The sequence below is a fragment of the Neopelma chrysocephalum genome, unplaced genomic scaffold (genome assembly GCF_003984885.1).
Source record: "Neopelma chrysocephalum unplaced genomic scaffold, ASM398488v2 Primary Assembly neopelma1_70, whole genome shotgun sequence".
Classification (NCBI taxonomy): Eukaryota; Metazoa; Chordata; class Aves; order Passeriformes; family Pipridae; genus Neopelma; species Neopelma chrysocephalum.
The window spans coordinates 7,971,928-7,996,557 of NW_020897730.1; the positions used below are offsets into that span (position 1 = coordinate 7,971,928).

The window sequence follows — 24,630 nt, forward strand, 5'->3', positions numbered from 1 at the left end:
TGCTGATGTTTTCTTCAAAATCTCTTTGAATTTGCTGGGGCTTTGTGCTGGAAGGAAAAATTAAACAATTTGTCCCAAGCCTGTTAACTTGATGCAAGGACCTGGAAATGTGCCTTTTCCCATATGGTAATAAGTGCATTATGAGGCAAGGTATGAAAACACAAAGTTCTTGTGCTAAACCATCTTTTGGAAACACAGGTGCTACAGAAGTCAGCAGATAGAGTTAAACTGAAAGGTTTCCTGGGTGTCTACAGCAAATGTGCTCTAAGAGCTGTCACTGATTCTTCATTTCTATCCCCATTATTTAGATTATTTCCTAAGTGGAAACAGGTGTTCGTGTAGCTTAAGGGTCTAAATTGTGCCCTTCAACAACTGCCCTGGAAGATCTTGTGGCTCCTGTGAAAGCAGTTGAAAGCCAGACCTGTTACTTTACAAAAGCATACATAAGAATTCACTATATATTTACAAAACAACTAGAGGAGCCTTTTAGTTTGGCTTTATTTGCTTCACTGAGGGAACACAGACATCCAGTTGCTCCTTTTGCCCCTTCCCTGCAGGGAGCAGAATAGGATTGGGATGGGAGGAAGGTTTGACAATGCCACCCTGCCCCTGCAGAAAACTCTGTTCTTTTCTCAAATCACAACTGTATATCCCAGGGTGAGAAATCACCCAAAGGTCTCTTCTGTAGTATTGGCTGGGTTTGGGATGTTTGTCCTGAACTTCAGTTCTATAAAACTGTTTTCCTTCAGAGGAAACAGTCACAAATCTCAGATCAGGTGATCCTTCTTATAAAGGCTTTGATCTTGCACAGCTCCAAGCGAGTACTGCTTGCAAGATTGGGTTTGTAAGTTGTAAATCCACTTCAGAGTCCTTTAGGATAAGAGGTACAATAAATAAAACCTACATGTATAATTTTCTGCTCAGGCAAAGTAGTTATCAATGTGGTATGAACAGCCAGACTTCTTGTCTGCCCAGAAAATGAACTTCTAGCTTTATGATTAAATTCACAAAATGTTCAAGTGGCTGCTTGTTAAGGAGAGAAATGAGCTTAAATAATTTTTTTCCTAATGTTGACCTGTATTAATGAGCTGAACCAGTGCCATAATGTAATGCTGAACCCTGTCCCTTGAATGGGGAAGCAGCATTCTGATGAAATGGCACATGTGGGTGTTTGTGCTCCGCACTGTATTTTAAGTGTCACAGGTAAAAAAAAGATGAAAAAGAGCTGGTTTTAAAGCTAGAACCTTACTCAGTATAAACAGGCAATTGTTTATTGTGGAGTTGTTGTTCTTCACGTGTTTTCAAGGTTAGTCTATAGATTCTTCCCAGCTCAAAGAACCAAGAAGCAATTGCTGCCTTCTCTATAAGCTCCCTCAGGTAGGAAACTTCAGTACCAATAGAGAGAGAGATGTCTATTGCAAGTCAAAGGTAAAAATCATTATTGTACCTAAATGTCTCTTCTTATCAGTATTTTGAGTTGTACACTTAACTACAGAGGAACATTTTGTCCTGAGATACATGAATGGCCTTTTCTTACAGTGCTTGTTTTAACTGAGTGCGATAAAAATGTCACATTTCATGAAAATCTATGGATTTTGCAGAGGCTCACAAGTAGTTGTGACATAAAAGAATTTTAAGCAGCAAAGCTCATATCCCACTTATGGTGGTGCTATTAAATGAGAATGGAAATTTTGGAGACTACCCCAAGCCTTTTTTTTTGAGAGCAGGAGGGAACATAGTAGAGCTAATTTCCACTTATCTGCTGTTTGAGAGTATCCTTCCTAGCCAAGGAAACAGTACTGTCAGTAACCAAAGAGCTACATTCACTCCTCTTGTAATGTAGATGTGATTGTTGGGCAGATATACTTGTAAGTAATTAAGAATTGGCAAAGATCTGCATTACCCAACTTCTGTTGAGATGTGCTTGTGATTGAGTTCTATAGTGACTCAAAGCTTCATACACAGTTCAGAAAATGCTTAATAAACTGGCAGATTGGTTGTACTTTTTGGTGTATCTTTACAGCAGCAAAACCCTCCTGCTCCAGCCCTTGAAGGTCCTGCTGAACAGCCCCTGTGCAGTTCAGGTTCTGCAGTCCTGCAACGTTATTCCTGCAGGGAGCTCTTTACCAAGCATTCTTATTTTTGAATCATGGCCCAAGAATGTCAGACCACAATACACAGTGTGCTTGACTATACATAGCATCTTGTTTACAGCAAGACAGGATTAAAATTAGAAGTGTAGGAAGGCACAGACCAAGCTACTGGTACCTCCTCTCTGCTACCATATGTCCCTCACCTCTTGTCTGTGCAGTTTCTTTAGCCAGGGGCTGAGCACTAAAAATTGCTGGGGGTTGCTTTGCAGCCTGTCTGGGTGCAGGTCCTTGGCACATGTGCAGCTTATTCCTGTGGCTAAAGTATTTACAGGATTTGAAGAGTGTGCTTTTAAATCCCTCAACTATAAACTCGTTCCTGACACCAGACATTCCGAGGGTCATCTGTGGCTTTGTACACGCACTGAATTCTGACCTTGCAACTCATAATCTTTGCTTTGATACAAGTACACGAGAGCTGATGGTCATTTCAGCTCTATATGTGCTAGACAGAGACTGGACACTGATGTGACTGTCTGCCTGTCCTGTCTAACAATGAGCTTGTTTCCTGAAGCAATTTTGGTTTGTGCCAACATGAGCAGCACCTGAGCATGGCTCAGGATGGTGCAAGTCTGGGACTGTTCTAAACAGTTAAGGCCACGCTGATTTGGAAGGAAGGGAGTTTAGGTGTTTGGATCTGACACTGGCACTTGCCCTCGTGATCAAAGACCCTACGTGAGGGAGCAATACCAGTATTGCAGGGGTCACCAGTGATCAGGAGCAGCAAAAGAATAAAGTAATAGAAACTTGGAAAAACTGACAAAGGGATCCTTGACTGCCGTCATGCATCTGAGCTCAGTAAAATTAGAAGCACAGCAGATGTCAAAAATCTTACAAGAATTGCATATTTTTAGTTTCTCAGAATTCTTTCAATTAAAATGAAGGGGAAGACCACAAGGTGAAAACTCAGGGAACATGTTTTTATGGAGAAGAGGAGGAGAGAGAACAAAAATGTCTCCTCCTGAAATCTGAGCACATGTTCTAAAAACATGATCATGAGGAGTTGTATTTAATCAAGAACTTAAATCTAATGATTGAAGTGTGATTTAATCCTGTTTCAAGCAAAAACCTCCACAGTGTTTTAACTGTAATGAACTTTTTTTTGCTACCAAAATTGCCATAATGGTAGAATTTCAAAAGGGATTTAAAAACCAGAATGCCGTGAAAGGACATTGCTTGTGAATTCCACAAAATGTTAACTACATTGATACTAATCTCATGGCAGAGCGAATATGCCAAATTCTTAACAAATTGTGTTCAAATCCAAAGTGTATAAAAGCAGACTCTGTTCTTGAAGGGGAAAGTGCCAGGTAATCGCTTTGTTGCATCTCTGAGAGGATTATCTCACACAGAAGCCTTTCTTTTAAATGCAGGCACCATTATAATGAATCACTCAGGTTGCTCCAGTCCAAGAAGGAATTCATGGAAAACAAACATCCCCACGAAAGATCCATGAGGGATTCCCTTTCATGCCAGCACCCAGGTTGGTCCATAACTGTAAACATGACTCTTTGTTTAGTATTAAAAACTGTGCAGCTTTACCAGGTTACACTGATAATGAAAAAGTTGAGCAGAGTAGCTGGTGAGTGTTGAGGGCTGGAGCTGCCTGCCAAAAACAAGCCATGCCAATAGAACTGCTGGTACAGTGTTTTGTAATAATTCCCACTCAGACAGGAGACCTTGGAGTTGTATTAAATCCGGGTTTTATAAGCATATCTTTAGCTATGTCAGAGATGTATGTTGTGGCCCTGCTTGTTTTGCAAAGCACAGAATATATGAATAAAAAATATCAAAAACACAGGGGTTACTTAGAATTCTAATTCTAGTATTGGAAAACAAAGTATCTGGATACCACACCAGTGATGCTGATGCCTTGATGTTTACTGTGTTTCTGGCCAGAAAAGCTTCTGTTGACAGCAAAAGTGTGGCAGGTCCTGGAACAATGTCAGTTCTCGGTTTCCTATTTAATCATATTCCCTGGCCCTATGACTTGCCAGGATGCTGCTAGATTTTTGATACATTGCATTTTTCCTGTAGTATTGCAGCCTCTCTTGGACATGAATAATACATTTCAGTTGTTCATGATTGTTGATGAGTTGTATCTTCACAGTTGGTAGAGAAAAAAAGGTCTGCTTTTTGTGCATCGTCACTGGGACGTTTCGTGTTTTCTGAATTGCTCATTTAAGGAGCTTGTGGAAGACTTGCAGATGTGTTAACCACCTACAACCACAAATAAGTGAAAAATGAAGGCAATACCTCCATCCTTCCCCTTCATTTGTATTCACGTGAATACAAGGCTGTGAAAATACCTGGGCAGTGTTTGTAAAATTCTCAGATGGAATAGTGATGAGTTGCATAGAAATGATTTGAGAAAAGAGATAGTTCTGTGCTGGGGCTTAGGCAGTGGAGGGCAAATAAGAAATGGAGAGAAAACAGAAAAAAATGTACTGGTGCAGTATCCTTGGTCATTACTACAAGATACAAAGTGAAAATGCCATGACCATGTGACACAAAATATCTGTAAAATATTCTGTCCATTCAAATTTGTCTAAAAATGAAATAAAATTTGGTACATTATCTAACTAGTTTATTGTAAGGCAGTTGATTAGATACAGTTTGTCATAATTCTCTTCATTTGTTTCTCCCTGTTTTTGACTTGCTTGAGTGGAGGAAGAATTCTCCGTTACCTTTGTACTGATAATATTTGATATGCTGAGTGATGATGAAGTAGGTGGTAAAGTAATTGTGATGAGACACATAAAATCTAAACTGATTTTTTTCTTGCAGCCTTTTGAAAAAATCACCAAAACCAAACTGGAGTAAAGCTAAATTATTTTTAAAATAGGGGGGAGGTGGGGATGAAGTGATGAGTTAAAACCAATTTTAAGTAAAAACTTCCTAGAAAACTGAGCGAGGATAGACATCTCTTATTTCCTGTTGTCTTTCCAGTTCTACCAGAATTAAAGCTGCTCTGTGGGGCTGATTTTCTACAGACATTTAAGACCCCCAATCTCTGGAAGGAAGAAGACATCAAAGAAATAGTGGAAAAGTTTGGTTTGGTCTGTATTAGCCGGGCTGGCTCTGATCCCTCTCAGTATATCAAGGAATCAGACCTTTTAACTCGATTTCAGCACAATATCTTTCTGGTGAAAGAATGGATTCAGAATGAAATCAGTGCCACACAGATCCGCTCTGCCTTGTGCCGAGGGCTGAGTGTCAAATACCTGCTGCCAGACTCGGTTATATCCTACATTGCACAGCACAACATCTACACCGAGGAGAGTGAGAGGAAGAACGAAGGGGACCTGCTGCAGCCTCTGAAACTGCAGAACCCAACAGGAACCCCCCTGAGGGACTGATGTCTGCAGGGGCTCACCTCCACACACAACCAGTTTGTCCATTGACATTGCTTCAGAAAGTTGTTTCTTGTTAATAAAAAGAAAGCACATCAGTCACAAATTTCTTGAAATCATGTGGTGTTTTAAACACGCGAATCCTCCTGTGGCAGTGCTTAAGCAAATGGGGATGCTCAGCTGCACAGCTTAAAATTTAAAAAGAACAGCTTCCTTGTGAAAATAAAAGGAGATCTTCATAATGAATGGTCATCTTTAGTAATGCTTAAAGGTCAAACATAGTACTTTCCTAAATTGTAATTCTGTAATCTCACAGACTGTTTTAGCGTGAAGGTGGCTTACTGTTTGAAACAGCAAAATATAATGAACCGTAACTTTATACAGATATGTTTAAATATATGTTAATGCTAAAATTTGACTTTATAAGACCCTAAAAAACTTTTTGAGTTTTGGCAGTTTGGCCAAGAGATGGAAATATATCTTTCTTTCATGCAAGCACTTAAAAACACATGTAACATGCCACTTTATAGCCTCTGCATTCTCAAGTTCCAGACAATCCTCATCCCCACATTTAAAGTGGGTTTCTTTACTTCTCTCATCCAGAGTCTTCTGTAAGGGTAAGTCGTTGCCAAAGCCCCAGAGTAGATAATATATCCAAGAGGAACATCACTTGTTCCATTTGAAAGTAAACAGTGGAAAATAAATGAAATTATTAATAGGGCTCAGTCTTTGAGCCATAATTTTAGCCAGAAAAATCTGTTCTCTTCTGTGCTGGTTGCATGTTGTGCTGAATCAGTATTTCTCATTTCTGACAGAAGACACCTTCAAAGAATATGGAAACTCTATAAAGTGTTATTTTTGTGTTTCAAAGTTTCTTAAATTATGTGTTCAGTAGTGATGTAGCATTTATCAATATACACAGCTAACCACTGCTTCTTAATACAACTTTCCACCTCACTGGCCCTTTTAGAACCCTCAGTTGGCCAAACAGCTTCCACTGGTAGTTTTCTAGAATTAAGGAGCTTGGGGAACAAGTTGAAGAAAAGCCAGACCCAAATTGCTTTCACTGAAAGAGTCTGTATGATTGTTTTCTGGAAAGAAGAAGGTATAAAGTAGCTGAAACATATTCAAGAAAGAAGATTTTGCCTCAAAAACCACACAAGATAAGCCCTTGTGTAGCTTTGGCTGATATCCTAAACTAAAGCTATTTAAAAGGGTTTTTTTCTGAGTGGCATGAGAAATGAAGAGTAATATGGTTAAAATGGATCTCCCTTACAGAAGTTACACGAAAGGTGAAAGTTTCATTCGGTTTAAATCAAGTCATCCTGGTGTCATTAGAAAGCTCCGAGTTCAGCCTTGTGGAAGGGTTTAAAGGCAGCACTTGGGCAATAATCGGATTAGGAGGACTTGCATAGCTCCATGGGCTGAAAAAGAGATAAAAGAAAGCAGAGTTCCAGCTTGCCCAAAGAAAGGCAGTGAGCTGTGTGGGGCACGATCAACACACGGTTCTGAGGCTTGGATTTTGACAATTCCCTAAAGTAGGGATGCCTGTGGATTTCAATGGGTACTGGAAAATGGTCAGCAATGACAATTTTGAGGAGTATCTGAAAGCACTGGGTAAGGTCCCCTTTGTACTTCTTCAATAAATAATCAATAAATGCCACCTTGGTCTTTACATTAATCTATTTTTTCTCTTGTATAGTCATAAATCATTTTCGTGAGAAATGTTTTCTTCAGGAATGCACTTTAAGAATTGCCTTAAGGAAAATTATTTCACCTTAAGCAGCCTCTACTTTTTATCATCTTGAATCTTACATTAACAGGGATTAAACTACATAGCTTGAAGAGGTGGCAGATGTCAAACCATAATTTGAAAAGAGTAAAATTTTTATGTTTAATAAAGAACCAGTACTGTACATTATGCAATGTTGTGTTTGTATTTGATGTTAAGTGTTAGTATTTCTAGAGAAATACTCAAGGCCCTATGAACTGCCCAATACAAATTTTTTTAAGATTCCACGAAATGAAAAAATTGAAACATTAAGTTATTGAAGTTAAAAGAATTAGGTTGTGTACTTTTTCCTGATGAGAAGGCTGGCCTGAAAGATCTGGACATTTTATTTATCTTTGTTCCTTTTAGTTGTCCCAAAAAGTGTCAAGCTTATTTTTGTGGACGACTTTTCTGGGTAAAAATAATTCTTTTTCTTTTTCAGATGTAAATGTTGCCGTAAGAAAAATAGCAAACTTGGTAAAGCCTGACAAAGAAATCCTTCAGGACGGGGATCATATGATCATTAAAACTCTAAGCACTTTTAGAAACTACATCATGGAATTTGATATAGGAAAGGAGTTTGAGGAGGATTTATCTGGGGTGGATGATCGCAAATGCATGGTAAGAATTAGAACTGTAACCACGGGCAAAAAAAAAGAATAATACTAATCTGAGGCCTTTCACAGAGCTCATCTGTTACCTTTTTGTGGGGCTATTCCTAAAATTATTTCTGTATTTCTCAGTTGGCCAAGGTGTACCTACAGTTTTGGGCATGCTTTTACTAATTTTAATCAGGAGCACAAAGTGATTTTATCAGTGAGTGAATAGTAACTTTAATGAAAATTTGCTCAGTTACACTGGGATATTCATTAGTCAAAAAGGCATCTCAGTTCCTTTTCAGAACCTCTTCACTGGATGATGTTTTGTGGAAGAGGAAATGCACTGATTGCAGGACCAGGCACTAGTCCCCATGTGTAAGAATGGCCAAGTGCTTGAAAAATTTATATAAGTTAATTAAAATTATAAAGATATATTACTTAAAAATTATTATATGCATTTATTAGAGCAGACACATTAATTACTCAAAAAAATATTATTGAAATGAACAAACAAACAGGACTCTGAGCTGTGACTCTTATGAGCTCTTTTTGCTTGCCAGGGAGACAGTAGTTTTTATCTTATGACTGATAAATAGCAATTAACAGGGGAAAAACTTGAGAATACCAAGTTCTCACCTTTTAGTTTGAAAGCATGGCGCTGGCAATATTCTACAGTGAAGAAGCTGATAAACAAAAGACAGTTATCTCGGGAGGGACTATAGAGGAGAACTCTACATCTACATAAAAGAGAATTAATAGATTTCCAAGAAAGATAGTGCCATTTAAAGCCAATACTTTTATCTAACACTAGGATATGCAAATTTTCTTTTGGTCAGGTCATGGCAGGAAAGGGAAAGATTGTGGAGACCAGAAAAAAAAATGGTTTCCTACTGAATGCTTCAAGTAACCCCTCTGTACTCCCTGTTACAGAGGGTCCAAGTGTGCTAGGAGTGCAGAATCCAAAATGCACAGAAGGGAGGAGCACATGGATTTGTGAACAGGGAAATCCCCCAATGACACAATGCATTTTTGACTCCTGGAAGGCTCTTAATCAGGATAATGAGGTCCAGATGCACTGGACAGTTATGAGCCCACAGAAAGATTTGACTTAGGTGGCTAAATTCCTGTTGGAGACAGCAATGTTCAAAACATCTGCTCACAGTGTTGGTGTGCACAGAGCTGTCTCCAGCTAAGCATTATCTGTACTTAAATGCCATTAAACTCCCATTTAAAGGAGGACTAAACCATCCTCTACGTGGCAGAAAGAAGTCTTTGTGCTCTGAGGCTGCCTAGCAAGTGCCTGCATTGAGTTCTTACAAAATGTGTAAGGCAACCACTTGCCAAAAAATCAGATTCAGAAGACAGGGAAATGTGGTCCTTGCCTAATCCTGCTTTCAAAGTGCTGAATAGATTAACAACACAACTCTTGATTTCTTGAGAAATATCCTAAATATTTCCTTATTTGTAATAAGCAAAAATTTTCTACCCTTTTTTGCTAAACTGAGTGATAGGGAAGAATTCAAAATGTTAAACCAGAAAGAAGAAACTAGAGGAAGATTATTTTAGCCACTGCAACAGCTATTTGATGTGGAGTAGAACTTAATTCACCCTACCTTCAAAGGTTACTCAAACATGTTATGTATTTACTGCTTAGTGCAAAATGTTTATTCAGGCTTGGAAGCAGAAGGTACCAGCACCTTCTTGCTTTTTCAAAAAAAAAACAACAAAAAATCAGAGGTAATCCCTAATCCTGATTTAGGGATGTAACTCCACAAAACCCTCCAGAGGTCTCCATGTCTCTTTATGGCCTCCAAGAACAAATTCCAGCTGCAGCTGTACATTCAGGTCACTGATCTCTGGTTCTCTACTTGCCTTGTAGCAACGTGTCACACTTAATAGTCCCATTTTCCAATTAAAGATTTCTATGTGAGGCCTGTGTTTTGTCAAAGGCAAAACAGCATAAGAAGCTCTGTCTTTCTGAAATCACTTCAGTCCAAATCTGATAAACATGAGGAAAAATTTGCAGTTGTTAAGCAGCAAAATAACTCCAACAATGCAGAAAGAGTCCTGTGAGAGCAGGGTCATGGAGGCTATAAGAGATACTGGACCACTCCCTGAGTGGTGTTCTGAAGAATACCACCATAAAAGCAAAGGTTGAATATTGTTCTTGGTGTTTCCTTTGCTCAGCTGGAGCTTGTGGAACTGCCTCCATAAATGGCTTAATCATTAATAGTCAGCCTGTGTAATGGGAGAGATTGTGAATCAATTATTGTTATTTATATTGTGGACTGAGCAGACCACTGGGCAAGTTTCATCCAAGTAGCTCAATGTATGAGCAGTACAAAGGAACGTGGATAAGACAAATTGCACATTAAACATTAATCTGTATAGCAGAGCAATCATCAGGAGAGTAGCAAGAACAACCTTAGAGGTAATTCACCCTATAGGTATGGATCGTTTTTCCTTTTAATGAAGAATATATCATCTCACTAGAGTTAGCATAATGTTAGCACAGTGACCAGGTTACATCTTGTGTGTAATTCACTGAAATTGTGTTCACCTTTCAGTTGTAGAACATACCCTTGAGTCAGGCAGGGTAGAGTGTAACTACAGTAATTCCAAATCGATACTGTCCATAGTGAGAAAAGGCTAAAAAGCTTTGCTGATACATTTTTTAGAAGTCTAAGTTTTGACACTGGGAGTTGATACTTCTGTGGCAGTACAGTCTCTCTCCTTCATTTCCATGAGGGCTCTTTCATTTCTGTAGTTGGTCACTCCTGGAAGCCTGTCTGAACTTTCTGGATCAGTGAGTTAATTGAGCAGGATAAACCTCAGGAGTTTCAGTTTGTCCTTCTTTTGACCCTTAACTGTCTTTTTCTTGTATGCACCTGTTTTAGGTGACTCTTTAAGATTTTGTTTCTGTGAGGAAGTGAACATTTGCTAGTTTGGAATCTTGAGAAACGCAAAAGTTTCTCCCTTAGTTAGAGATGCAGTTTCTCTGTTAGTTGCCCACACAGGAGAGATCCCTAATCCCAGTGCAAGGTGCTTCCAAGAAGGCAGTTGGTATCATTGCCTTACTGAAAGCATGGATTGATCAAGCTGCAGCACAGCCTGGTCTGCTAAGGAATACAGACACCTGCATTCCCTGAGCCCCAGAATGCTGCCATGCTGCTCCTCCAGCTTTCCCCCAGAGATTTTATCTCCTAGGGAAAAGTTAAGTGACAGTTTCTCTATTTATTTGGCGATTTCAGCAAAGTGTTTCTGCAGGTTTAATCATACTTAATATTCAGGGTTGTTAAAAACTTGGCAATTTGAAGTACAAAGGTACAATGAAAGTTGACATATTCAGAAACCTCTTTTCTTTTTTGCAAATATTACAAGGAGCACAAGATGTAGAAAGAAGTTTAGAACATTAATATTGTGTTACATTTTTTCTCCTGAGATGTGAGTCGGACCATGTAGTAAAGTTTCTGCTACTCTGAAGAGTTTGTTCATGGTTTTAATTGGTAACATATATCAGATGGATAGTGTACCAAGACAGAAATTTAAAGTGAAACAGATAACTCTGGCTTTGGTATTTCCTGCATTGAGTATTTGATCCTGCTATCTTAATTCTTAGTGAAGCTCCAGTCTCATCATGAAATTTTCTCAGTTTTAAAGATAATATCTGTAATCTCTCATCGTGATTAATTTAGTGACTGTCTCAGGTATTGCACTAAGTGTGAAACTTTGTTTCATGTGTATGAACATTAGTGTGGGAAAAATTTATTGTGCACAAAAGACGCAAGACCTTATTGAAGCAACAATTAATTGAAAACCATCTCTGAGAGTATATCCCATTCATCAGCAGATAATTTTGCTTTCCTTTTCCACCACCAGTAATAAACAGTGGAACTGAGGAGTCATCTGCAGCGTATGTATCAGCACACATAAAAACAGGGCAGGATTTGACACTAAGCAGAAAATCACTGTAGCTGGGAGTAGTCTTCTCTCAAATTTAGTGCCCCCTCTCCCTCTGCAGCGCTGTATTTTCCCCAGCTCCTCATTGGCGTAATCACTGATTACTTTTTTTTAATAATTTAAAAGAGGTAGACTTTCATGTAGTTTTCTGTTGATATTCCTGACCTTTTACAAACTGCTCTCCACAAGAGAGGAAGAAAATGCCTCCAGTAAATCCTCTTGAGGTCTGGAGAACAGAGGTCCACTCCTGGCTCTGTCTCAGGCTCTCCCAAACTCTAGTTTATCCTGTCTGTGCCTCAGTAAAGAGAAGCTGTTTCCTTTTTCCTGCCTTGTTTCACCCTGCCTGCTCTTTTGGCATCACTGCTTATTGCCTGCAGGTGAAATGCTCAGCACATTCACACAGTGACAGCAAATGAGATCTCCTGAATCTTTTGTCATATAATTTGTCATAAACTTCGAATTTTGCAGTGCTGGATTCACATCTAAAATCTGAGACTGATCAGAAGCTTTTGAGCTAGTTATTCACAATAGCACTGCTAACACACTGAAGTTCTGTAGGGAACACGGGTTTGGACGGGTTTAGCATTTCAGCTTTTTGAGAATTCTGACAAGCTCTGAGAGTTATGAATGCAGAAAGTACAATCAGAAGGAATCAGCTGAAAAGCTGAGAACCAGATGCAACAAATCCAATTTTGAATGGCAAGCCATTAGTGTTATGTACAATTGCATCTTGCTGAAATTACACAGGGGATAAATCAATTATATGCATTACTTTAAACAGTGTCTTAGAATCGATTCTGATCCTTGCACAAAATGAATTGGATGTGCTGGGTTTTACTCCTTTTTTTTTCCTGGCATACGATATACACAACTCTTCTTATTTTTGTATTATTTGTATACAGTTTTATTTCAGTAAGAAAAAAAATCCACCATGCCTAAGAAATGAAGCAATATGCACTGTCCAAAATATTGATTCTACTCCTCCTCCCACATATTGCCAGCTGCATGGCCTGCAGCTTTTCCACTCCTCACTGTACCATGTCGTTACTCATTGCTTTCCGCTGTCGCTCTTATGAGCAAGGATTCAAAATAAGGCATTGGAACATTTAAAATCTGCTCCTATCTGACAGCAGCTTACCTTTGATCTAAAACTTGACAATCCAATCCTAAGCCCCTTTCCTAGCTACCCTAGCAATGGAAATGCTGGCAGTAATAGAAGCGAAGAAGACTTTATCATGACCTAGGTACAGTGTGGCTAAATATGGCCAGCAACAGGATCTTGAGATAAATCCAGGAATCCAAACACTGATTTTTCTGTTGGGTTTGTTGTTTTCTCAGTGATTTCTCTCTCTGTCACCAACCTACCAGACACAGATTTGAGGAGATAAAAGGGGTTACAGGACAGAGAAGATGACAAACCCTGAGCATGGCTGGAGCCTGCTGGCAGCAGCGTGCAGCCTCCTCCACAGACCACAACAGTGCAGAATGTCCCTTCACAGCTACGTTAGACTTTGGCTGTGACATCAACATTAGTTTATTCCATCAGCACTTCATTTGATGAAAATTTCCCCTGCAAACTGCTTACCAGACGTTTTTATATCACTGATATTTAGGACAGATGAAAATGCTTTATCTTGAGAAGCTATTGGATACCTAGTTGGATATATTGCCACGTGTGACCAAAAGTTCTGGGATATTTTCTTTGGTGTTATTTTTAAACACTGTACAGGACACAGCTCAAATTGGATTTTCCTGTGTCATCTGACCTAAAAAAATGACTTTCCATTGTTTAATCCTTCTTAAATCATAATTACAGTTGTAAAATGATATGTCATTCTCACAAGCAGGGCCTTGCTGGATTGAGATGGAGCACAGTGTGCGCTTTTAGAGCTTTGCAGTCATTTGCTGCACCATATATAGAGACAACACTCTGAAGGGAAGCAGGAGAAAAACAGAACTGGTACTGCTGTGTTTCTCCTACAGACAGGAAATCAATAACATCGTTTTGATGAAAGGTGGTAGCTGCAGTTCATTTTTGTAAATGCAGCATGTCAAAAATCTATGTAGCATTAACAAAAAATGTTCATGAACTACTTTGAAAAAAGTTATTTTCTTTCATTTGTCTGTAAAATACATTATGCACCTTCAGGTGCAGAGCACCTGACACAAGGCAGCACGGTAGGAACAGCCAACAGGGGAATGGGAAGCATTGTGCAGAGCCAGCATCAAATGGTTTTGCACTTAGATCTCACTGGGAAATGCAAAGTTCTTTGATAACATGTTTGATAACTATTTCAGTAAATGACAAAAGTCACTATCTCTGGCTGTGGGGCAATATGACTTGCCACTAGAAGCTGGAATTGTGCAAGACTTCACTACTGTTACTGGAGAAAAAGCAAATACATAGTCAATGATGTGATTTGGTTTTATTAAATATTTCATTTAATAAATCTACCTTGTCTCATAACTGAAAATGGTGATGAGAATATTTTAATCATAATTTCTTCCAGCTTTAATTTTCAGGAAGATGGTGCTGCTATGCACATGAATTTAAATCTTCATAGCACAAAGAGATTAAATCACTAACAAAAGTGTGTGAATGACGAAGTAATGAAAGGAAAATACCAGAGTACAGAAAAAGTGTAAGATTACAGAAATCATAGCATAAAACTAAAGAAAAATTGAACTTTTTTTGTGTTCTCAGGCTTCAAAGGCTTTTGCATTTCCCAAAGGAGCTCCATTCTCTATTATTACTCCTCAAGAACAAAGAGTATGTAGTCTGAAAAATGTGCAATATTGTTGGTTAGAGTTTTTGAGAAGAGTTAAATTAAGGCAAGACTCACTTATTTATCTTACTCCCTTTTCTTGTGTACCTTCAGTATTTTTAATAGCACATTAATCACCATTCTCTGTAGAAGTTTCCTACAGAATTATATGCATCTGACCTAAGAAGTATTCATCTTAGGTTTAAGGATGATCAGGCAGTGAGTAAGCAAAATTTACGTGTGCTTATGACAAACTAGATTATGTTCTACCTAGTTAAAAGGAATAAATGATGGCTTCCATTTATCCTGCAGGAATCTTCAGTTTTAGAGAAATACTACATTTTCATCTTCTTGGTTCTGTTACCATCAGGAAACTGCAGTTTTGCAGTGTCCTCTGAGTTAGTGTACCTCTCCTCTTGCTTGTGGAGGAAGATGAAGAATAGGAACTGCCTGCCTGGGCAAGCTGTGTCCACCAAACCCTGGCAAAGGTTTCCAGGCATGGCTCAGCGTCTGTAATCAGGCAAACCTTAGGTAACACTATTATCAAAATGGGGGCAAACAAGGTTAATAAAGGCCTACTTTTCTAAGAAAAGTAGCTTTGCATAAAAGGTAAAGTGTTTCTTTCTCTTGATAGTGTGTGCCAGGAGAGGAAAACAACAGCAGCTGAAGGCTCGGGCAGAGCTGCCTTAGACTGTTCCAGTGCTTGACTCCTGATTATGCTGTGGGGAAATCTGGATCCAGTCTTCAAAAATAAATCTTTGCTCTTATATACAACAAAAGAGATGATATATACCAACATTTGCCCTACAGTGGTATTTTTGGAGTGTTATTTTTATGTTCTGATTCAAATGTTTGGGAATGTTGTAAGGCAAGCATTGCTCTGTCTTAGGTGTTGGTGGAGGGTGCAAATGTAGCAGCCACAGCACCTCTGACCTCAACTACCACTCACTGTGTGTCTCAGTAGGGATGTCTGGAGAGGAAGAACTTGTTTCAGTCTGAGTTGAAAGAGAATTTTCTATCTTCTATATTAGTGTGCCTTTAATAAAAGAGACATTGAGACATTACAGTGTGACCTAAAGAAAGACAAGATACAGGTGCCGCTGATTAATCTCACTGTCATAGAGGGGTTGTTCTGCTAATAAAGAAAAGGACATTATGTTCTCCTGCAATATTCTGTCCTTTATAACTTTCAGAGCAAAATAGCTACATACAAAAATCAGAAATTGTATAGTTTACTCATATCCCCTCAGCATTTCTATTTCTCAAAGGGAAGGCAGAGGATGATAACCGAGAATATTGCCTGATAAAGCAGCTTGGTTAACGGTCTGTGGTATTATACTCTTTGTGGTTATCACCAAATTGCAAAAAGCAATATCTAATCTTGACTGGAAAAACAAGAAAGCCAGAGAAAAAAGTGTGTTGTTTTCTGAGATGAAACAATTTCAGTCATCCTTGGAGGCTAAAAAGTTAACATTTCTTTGAATGGCTACAAATATTTGTCTATTGTCCCCAAACGTACTAAGCCAGGGAATATTATCAGGCCTAAAAACTTTCACAACTGACTTTGCACATTAGTAGTTGGATTAATAAAGTTGAATCTTACTTTGTCATGGTATATTGCCTTTGAATTCCCATATAAACCCACAAAAACTATTAAGGTAGTCTAATGATTAAACTATGCTGAGCTAATACTCAATGGATACAAGTGCAGTTACTAAGCAAAGTTGCTTAGTACAAATGCTTCATTCCTTGGTATCCCTCACACGTACAAGTTATCATTCATTTTCTGTTATATTCATTTTCAGAATCAGAAATTCTTAGATACATTAGCTTATAAACATTTTTCACTTTGAATCTGTAGACATCCACCTAGAGACAGAAGATAACAAATAATAGGAGTCAAACAGAGGAGAGGATTTATATTGTGGGTGAGCACATAAACTGCTGTTTTACCCGAATTTGTTCCTTCCTGCATTAGCATTTTTTACATTAAGAGGATATGGTTTCATTAAAATGTTATCTACTGCTTGGTTTAAATACCAAGCATTTTCCAAAAGTGAACAGAAGAATTTGTAAATGCGTTTTCCAAACTGAAGAGATTTTTTTAGTAGGGACACATGAGTTTGTCTTTCAGAGACCCCCTGTGGTGCAAAGAGACTATATGTGATCAATACCAATGCCTTGCCTGTGATTATCTATTCTGGCACTCTTTCTACTGATTCATTTTCCATGCTTGTTTAGTCTAAAGCTTCCCGCAGTAGGAGCCTGCTGGCTGTACTCATGCAGAGATAGTGGCTATCATGGATATCATTTAAGAATTAATTGTTTGTGACGTGCACAAATTAAATAAATAGGACCACATAGTTCCTGAGTGTTGAACTGGCATTAATTCCCAGAATGAAAAATGGAGGCTGACTTCTCTTAAAAACTACACAGGATGGATGCAAAAATTTTCCCTTAATGACAGATCAGAATTCATCATCTCTCCTGATTTGGCTGCTCGTGCAGGCAGTGGCTGAAGGCTTTTACAAGATAGACAGTAATTCCATATTTAGTCTTCAGAGTCACTTCAAACAAGCTGATTTAAAAGCAATGTGCTAATATTGATGTTAAATTATCCTCATGGAGCACAAATTGTCACTGCTCTTCCCTCTTTAAATATTTTACAGAGTATTGCTCCTCTTTATCTTAGGGAGATGTGAAAGGCAAATTGTCAGGCAACACTAACCAGAGTAACAAGCTGTAGGATGCACCGTCATGCATTGAAATAGTTTTATGAATCAAGTTTTACTGAACTACTGAAGACAGCACCAATATTCACAAAAGTGCTGTGTTGAATACTGCAACACCTGACTCTGACTCTCATCTGCCAGTCCAAGTAGTTCCCCAGCCTCAGATAAAAGGCGGGATGCTGGGAAAGTCACCAGTTTGCTGATACTTCCAAACCACTCTGCTCGATGAAGGAAGGCAGATTAAGACATGAGGAAAAACCAGCTCAGTATTCAAAAGCCTTGTTCATCCATAATGCTAGGAAGTGGGAGTTTTTTTCAGGTAGCACAGCTGGGGAATCATTCTTAGGGTGGAAGAACCAAAGTGAATCTCAAGTTTTCAGCTCCTTTTGTAAACACAGCGTTAGGCTGCAGAGCCCTTCTCCTGCTCTGAGAAGTGCAGTGTGCTCTCATCATCAGTGATTTTTTTCTTGCATTTAAACAACTTTATCTCATCCTTCCAGTTTTTGGCAGGCAGTTGGGCAGCATCTTTCTGTTCAGGCTCATTTCTTTTGTAGTTATCCTAAGTATTATAACACTCTACAATTCTTATGAGATACATTAATCATTAATTACATTAGAGATAAGTTTTGCTTCATGGAAACTAATCATAAAATCAGAGAATACTGCAGTAACACTGAACATGTCTATTTTGTTAGACCACTGTATCTTGGGATGGAGATAAACTTCTTTGTGTACAGAATGGAGAAAAAGAAGGTCGTGGTTGGACCCAGTGGATTGAAGGAGATAAAATGCACCTGGTAAGATCATGTAAGAGGTTTTAAATGCCATTCTCTTAAAATGGTTGGATGTGCTGTTGTTTGGGCCTACTTGGACATAATTATGTATCGGTGCAGCATTTGACTTGTTTCTAAAGCAACAATGTCTTTTGGAGCCATTCCACTTTTGTGTCCCTTACAAAGACTGGTGGTTTCAGAGCACTACTCTGTCTGTTTTAACTGTCTGTCCAGATATGCCAGGCTGAAATGTTCACACTGAGGAAGACATTTAACAGAATGTCCCTCTCACAGTCTCTGAAATACTCAGTATGGGAGCTGGTAAAATTGCACACCCAACAATAAGGGGAAGATACATCATTGTTCTTTTAAAATAATTACAGGTCACACTGCATTATAGCCTGCAGAACTGAAACAGCAATTAAGTTTTTGAAATGTATGTTCTTTCAGATCATAATTTTTATCTTCCTGAATTAACAGGACCTGAAAGAAGATGCCTGTTCTTTTATCCTATAAAGCTTTATAGCAGCCTCACTCTCTCATCAGTGTGGGTAAAAGGCAGTCTTCCTGCTGAGATAGTAAAATCCAGCATCCATTTCTGTTCAGGACTATTAGCATTCAGCAGCCTAAATGGATGGTCTCTAAATATTCAAATCAGTAGCAGAGCTATGAAATCTTTGCAAAAGTACCGCAAACCTCTACTAAACACTATTTTTAGGAAGTCTCAGAAACCAGTTCAGGAAAGGAATATATTTGACATCTTACTCGCTGGACTAGGTACTTGATCTAGTGCAGGTAGGGAGGAAGTTGCTCAGTGATCACCTTAGAGCTGAGGCCCTGGGCTCACACAAAGTAGGGGACCAAGCAATAAGGAGAGTCCAGAGTTGCCTGTGCATACATTCCCAATGCTATTAAGCACATTACAGTATTTCCACACGGCCTCCCAGCTTCCCAACAGCTGCTGCCATGACACTGAGCATCAGTCCTTTCAGATTCTCTGCTGGCAAACAGGTTGCAATGACTCATTACAATGTCTGGCCTAGAAGTTCAGCTTACACCTTGCTGCACTCAACCATGCACATATATGCACTTCTCTGAAAGATATATGACATATGTGAAACAAGAGCACTAGTTGCTCTTGCATTTCTCTGTGTTGGCATCCTGGTTTCTCTCCCTCACCAGCTCTGCAGTCATTATCTCTTCCCATCTCCTGTCCCCAGCATGGATTTCTTTAGTCCTGAGTGCTGCTATCCACACAACCTGCCCATGGACCTCCAGCCCAGACCACTTTCTGTGCTTGTCCCTGTCAAGAGGTTGATTTTAGAAGTCAGAAAGTGAGATTCAGTTTCTCAAATATATGTGTCCAGTGCCACTCTGGGTACCCCAGGGTAATCTGACTGACCTGGGGCTCCTTCCAGAAGGCTGTGCAGGGTTCCTTGTCACACCTGCAGCTCATGCAGGCATCATTGTACTCGTTGGCACTTGTACAATTTATCACAATCTGTCTCAGAACTCAGTATAAAATTACTTCATGCAAAAAGTATTTTAGAGTCCACTCCCCAGTATTTCAATTTTATCACTTTTTATATTTCATGAACTTCAAAAGACATCCTCTTTACTTCTCTGAATCCCTGTTAATGTAACTCTCTCCATTAAAAACACAGTAAAGAGTCCCATTTCATACCTTCTTTTTGACCAGCTAAGGTAACTAGGGCTTGTGCTTTTGAGAGTGCTTTGATAGAATGAACAGTTACCTCTAAAAAATTGATACTTCGATAGCTTTATGATCCTATTGAACTTTACACAATGAGCCAAGTGTTAATTCTTCCACAGTTCTGTAGAGAGTGATACCACATCTTTTAGTATTTTATTGTTTCCTATTTCCCTCATTTCATTCTATGGTCTGCACTTTGTAGTTCTTTTTCCTCCTTAGATTTTATTTTATGTGAGTGACTTATTTGGCCATTCTCCATTTCCTTTTGAGTTTTATTGCCCTTTTCTATTGTATTGATTGCTTCTGCTCTATAGGTTTTTGTCACTGTCAGCAGATCTCTTAGCCCTTATTGCACGCTCCTTCTTCTGGGTTATCCATAGAGTAGTGAACAAAACAGGTCCCAAGTAAAATCAGTGTATTGGTCTGCTTGGTGCACCAGTTCATTATGAAGCACTGTCTCCTCTCGGGGTCCAGCAACATATGTCAATAAGGTTATCCACTTAATGTAAGGTTTTTGATGTCATTTTATCAGAGTAAGTCTCCCATAAGAAATGTGCATAACTTCCTCAAAGTATTCCGACAGCTTTATTAAAAGTCTTGTCCAGAAAGTACAACCATCCCTTCTGCTGGGTCATACATAACCTTTGTCTTTGTGTTCCTTAAGAGCTTCTGTGCTGTTTTTCTTCCACCTAAACCAGCTGAGCCATGCACACATCCCATGTGCACACATCCCACACGGACAACCTTGGAGCCCTTCTCAGGTCAAAGTTCAATAGCTTCAGTACTAGAGAAGGGTAAGCAGGTGAACAGCAGCACCTCACAAATCAGAGGCTGGGATGGGAACATCATTGCACCTGCTTATGCCCAATTCACAGGGATCCAGTGCCTGGCAAGTGGGGATTTTTGGAAAACTCTTAGGGAACACAAAGGAACAGTAGAGAGCATTAGGCATCCAGCGTGCTCAGGTTCAGACTTGCTGCTGTGCTGCTTTATCAACTCCTGCACACCTGTGCTTTTGTCCCATGATCTCTGTGTTGCCTGAGTGGGCCTTCAGCCTGTGTCTGGTTTGGAACATTCAGAACTGGTCAGTCAAATCCACCTCTGCTTCTTTATGTGTCCAAAACAGAAATGCCCATTGCAAAGATCTAAGCAGTTGCATAAACTGCAAATAGAGAATAATGCACAATATTTGGCCCTTTAAGATCAGAGGTCCCAAAATAACTTTTCTTGCTCCATCTTTTACCAGAAAAAAAAACCCAAACCAAATGGTTTCTTTTAGGATGAAAAATAGGCAAAAATATGTACAAGCCTCCCAAACTAATTTAATAGAAAATTGTGGATTCAAATTAAGGTGGACATACACATGAATCTATAATCCATGTGTTCTAAGTAAAAGTTGTATTTTTTAATTATTTTCTCTTCTTAGGAAATAAGAGCATGTGGAGTAATGTGTAAGCAGGTCTTTAAGAAGGTACAGTGAGCCTACTGCTGATACAGAAGTGAAGAACAGTAGAATCTACAGACTTACCACCAAATCTCCAAATGCTAGTACTGAACATCATCAGTGACAAGAGCAAACACAGAAATGAAGATCACATTAGAAATGTATAATTAGAATAAAATATTTTTAAGAAATAACTTTGAAAAACTGACTGCAAATAAAAGTATTTTTAGAAATGCCAATAAAGATACTAAATGCTATAAATGTGTGCATATCATAATTCTTGGCTACACCAAAACAGGACTTTCTGGTGTAAAACAAGAGGCTGGAGTTGAAGACCTTGTAAGCTAATTTTTGACTCTCAATAGACATCACCCTTTCACAGCCTTAGCAAGGGGCATCCACGTAGTCTTGTTGTCAAAAGCTGAACTGTAGTTGTAGGGAAAAAAACGAGAGCTGCAGGATGAGCTTACACTTACATCCTGAATTCAGTGAAGCCAGTGAGGATTTGACCATTAGCTCCAATGGAGCAATACTGCACTGGAAGTGTTCCACTAAAAATAAAAATCTGATTTCTCAAAATGAGTAAAGTTATGGATCGATAGTCTGCAAAAACACAGAAGCATGGCTAAGGGGCAATTCTTTCCTAAACACTTTAGCAAATACCTGCCCTTGCATTTTTTTTTCTTATTCTTGAGAAACTACGAGTAGGATCATGCTAGAAAGTGTATATACTGTACACACACACACTGCAGATATGACTGGCGTTGCTTTGTACCATATAATTTGCAGAGCTTTTTATGACCCATCGCAGTCCTCAGTGGAGACTGAGCGTGTAGCAAAGCATTGGCTGAGCTGTTTCCTGTGCTGGTTTAAACATCAGTTGCAGTAATAATTTCCAAAGCACACTGTTGTATTTTCAGTCCATCAACACACTGGATAAGCAATTAGCGCCACCACTTCACATCGAGTTCAAAAAGAAACAAGGATACAGGGTGTCTGGTTGGATCAGACCTTCAGTATGTAACAGAATTCCAAGTGTCTCCTAGAACAACTGTTACCAGCCATTTTCCAGGACTCAATCAGTGGGGAAGTTGCTGTGGCAGAGTTTGAGGTGTTTTTTAAAGTGTTCTAAGACATTCTACCTTTCCCTACTCTTCTGCAGCTCCTGTGCACAGCATGGTTTTTGTCTTCCTTGGGAACCCAGTGCTGACAGAGACTTTATGCTGCCATTCTCTGCTACTCAGGATCTGCTTTAAAATATGCACTATTATTAATCCTGTTTAGGAGCCTGATCCAACATGAAGGAAAGGAGGTTCAGAAACAGTCATTGTAAACTGTGAGGTCAGCACAGCAGGGATGATAAACTTTGTAAACTATGGTATTTCAGTAGTACTACATTTACAGTGAGTTTAGCCCCAGATGTGCTGTAATGGATATCTAAATCAATTTTCTAAAGTTTTGGGGGTTGCTCTACTTCAGAAAGTACACAGAAGATATTATTCATGAAGATTTAAGCATCCCCATGTGATAAACAGGTGAAAAACACTCCCTCTCCATATAAATTCTTGTGTTACTATTGCAACAGCTGTGGCTCATATACTTAGAATTCCAGACAATTGTTTACTTTTTTCCCCTGGAATTTTTTTTTCTTGGCAATACTCTTCCTCATACTGAGGAAGTTTCGGGGAATTATGCTTGGCTTAGTCAACCAGAAACATGCAGAAGTTGTTTTTCTCTCATGGAAGAGTATGTCAGCCATGTAGCTGTGTTTCCATGGCTAAATGGACACCCCTCCTAACTGACACATAGACCAGCAGTTAATGGTGTTTAAGTTTTCTTGTATGTGGAGTGGTACAGGTTACAATTAAATAAAACAAAAAGGTACCAGGAGAGGGAAAAGGATCAGAAACCTGTGGATCTCAGGTTAAAAATCTCTGCTTAAGTGAAATTGCAAATAGTTGTCTACTTAAAATCCTATGCAAGGTTGGGGATTTCCCAGCTGCCAAATTTCAGTGCATCAGTCATTTGTTTTTCTTGAAAGATTATTGGACACAGAAACTTCTTTCCTGCAAGTTCCTAATTATGGATTTCATAATCATGGACACCCTCCAGGTATCTCCCCACTCTTCAGCTCAAGGAAAGCAAGAGAACAACGGAAAATAATGGAAAATAAGTAACTGTAATAAAGTGATTTTTGGATAGTGACACCACTAGCCAAAGTTAAACTTTGCATAATTCTTTTAATGTTCAGCACTGACTGAGACCTTTTTTAAAATGTAGTTTTCCTTCAATAGAACTTTGCAGTTCATAACCCTTAATTCACCAGCTGTCTTCTAATTTTTGCCTGCAGTTCTCTGCAGTCTTGTGTAACATTCACAAACTCTTTTTGCAGAAGGTTGTAAGTGGATCAATTAACATCTAGCTAAGTAAATCCAATTGTTAAAAGCTATTATTATTGTAATCAAACAGACAGCTTTTCCCCTTTGGGTCATTTGGTACAAGGGCAAATTTAGCACTGTACTAATAACTAATGGCTTATCAACCAGGAGCAATGTAACCTGCTGTAATTATGGAGAAAAGGCAAGCTCACAAAGTACTTCCACAGCTCATGGACGTAAAATACAGAAACTTCAGAAATATTTAACTTTTAATACATTGGCTTCAAATCAGCTCAATTGCTTGTCATGATAATTGTAACCTCTTATCTCTCCTGCAGCAACCCTTTCCCTTGGAAAAGGAAATTATGTTCATTCATTGCTTCCACGACGATGCTTTCCAACTGATGTGTATAAAATGAACCATGCTGCTGCCACGAACCATGAACAATTAAAAATGTACCATAAAAATGTAGTCTAAAACTTTCTCCATAAAATAAATGCTTGCTGAATGTATAGCACTCAACAATCACCTGACAAACATCAGCCTCCCTGACTATTTTCATAACTACTTAGTAGCCAAGACCTTCACAGTGAATTCATATCCACATCTGCTTAACTACTCAGGAATCAAACTTCATATCGATTTTCTTGATCTTGCACAGAATTTCAGCTGTGGTTTGCCAGTACCAACTCTGTATTTCTGCAGAACTGCATTCCTTCCAGATAATGGAAATTTTTTATTTTGCAGGGAAAGACCGGTGCCCACAGCAGCAGGGTGAATGGAAAGGCAAAAAGGTGCATTGCACCATTTCTAAAAGTTAAATTCAGTATTGGTTTTATTCTCGATCCAGAAACCTCTAGGTGAGAAAAGCTGAAGAATAAAGGCCAATGTGTTCCATAAGGCTGATTGTTCTACTTCAGTTCCCCCGGTTGGGGATTCGTGTGCATTTTCTAAGTGGGTATGATCTTCTGAGGATGATTGGGGAACTCA

At 38.9% G+C, this 24,630-nt stretch overlaps 1 protein-coding gene and 1 long non-coding RNA gene across 8 annotated transcripts in view; both read left to right on the top strand.

Annotated features, from left to right (window-relative positions):
• Window positions 1-21,518, top strand: part of LOC113969096 (retinol-binding protein 1) — a 36,230-nt gene extending 14,712 nt beyond the window's left edge. For 4 of the 7 annotated variants that reach the window (XM_027686285.1, XM_027686280.1, XM_027686282.1 and 1 more), the window contains 2 exons: window positions 3,524-3,633; window positions 5,100-5,605. In XM_027686285.1, coding sequence (XP_027542086.1) covers window positions 3,524-3,633; window positions 5,100-5,509 — 520 coding nt within the window. In that variant the 3' untranslated portion in view covers window positions 5,510-5,605. Of the gene's footprint in view, window positions 1-3,523; window positions 3,634-5,099; window positions 7,121-7,716; window positions 7,896-18,025; window positions 18,128-21,243 lie in introns of those variants that run through there. The other 3 variants (XM_027686283.1, XM_027686286.1, XM_027686287.1) reach the window with 3 other exon arrangements.
• On the top strand, window positions 13,155-16,155 carry LOC113969100. The gene is made up of 3 exons (XR_003534749.1): window positions 13,155-13,423; window positions 14,538-14,603; window positions 14,969-16,155. It is a non-coding gene; the product is annotated as an uncharacterized LOC113969100 (long non-coding RNA).
• Window positions 21,519-24,630: the final 3,112 nt, after the last annotated feature.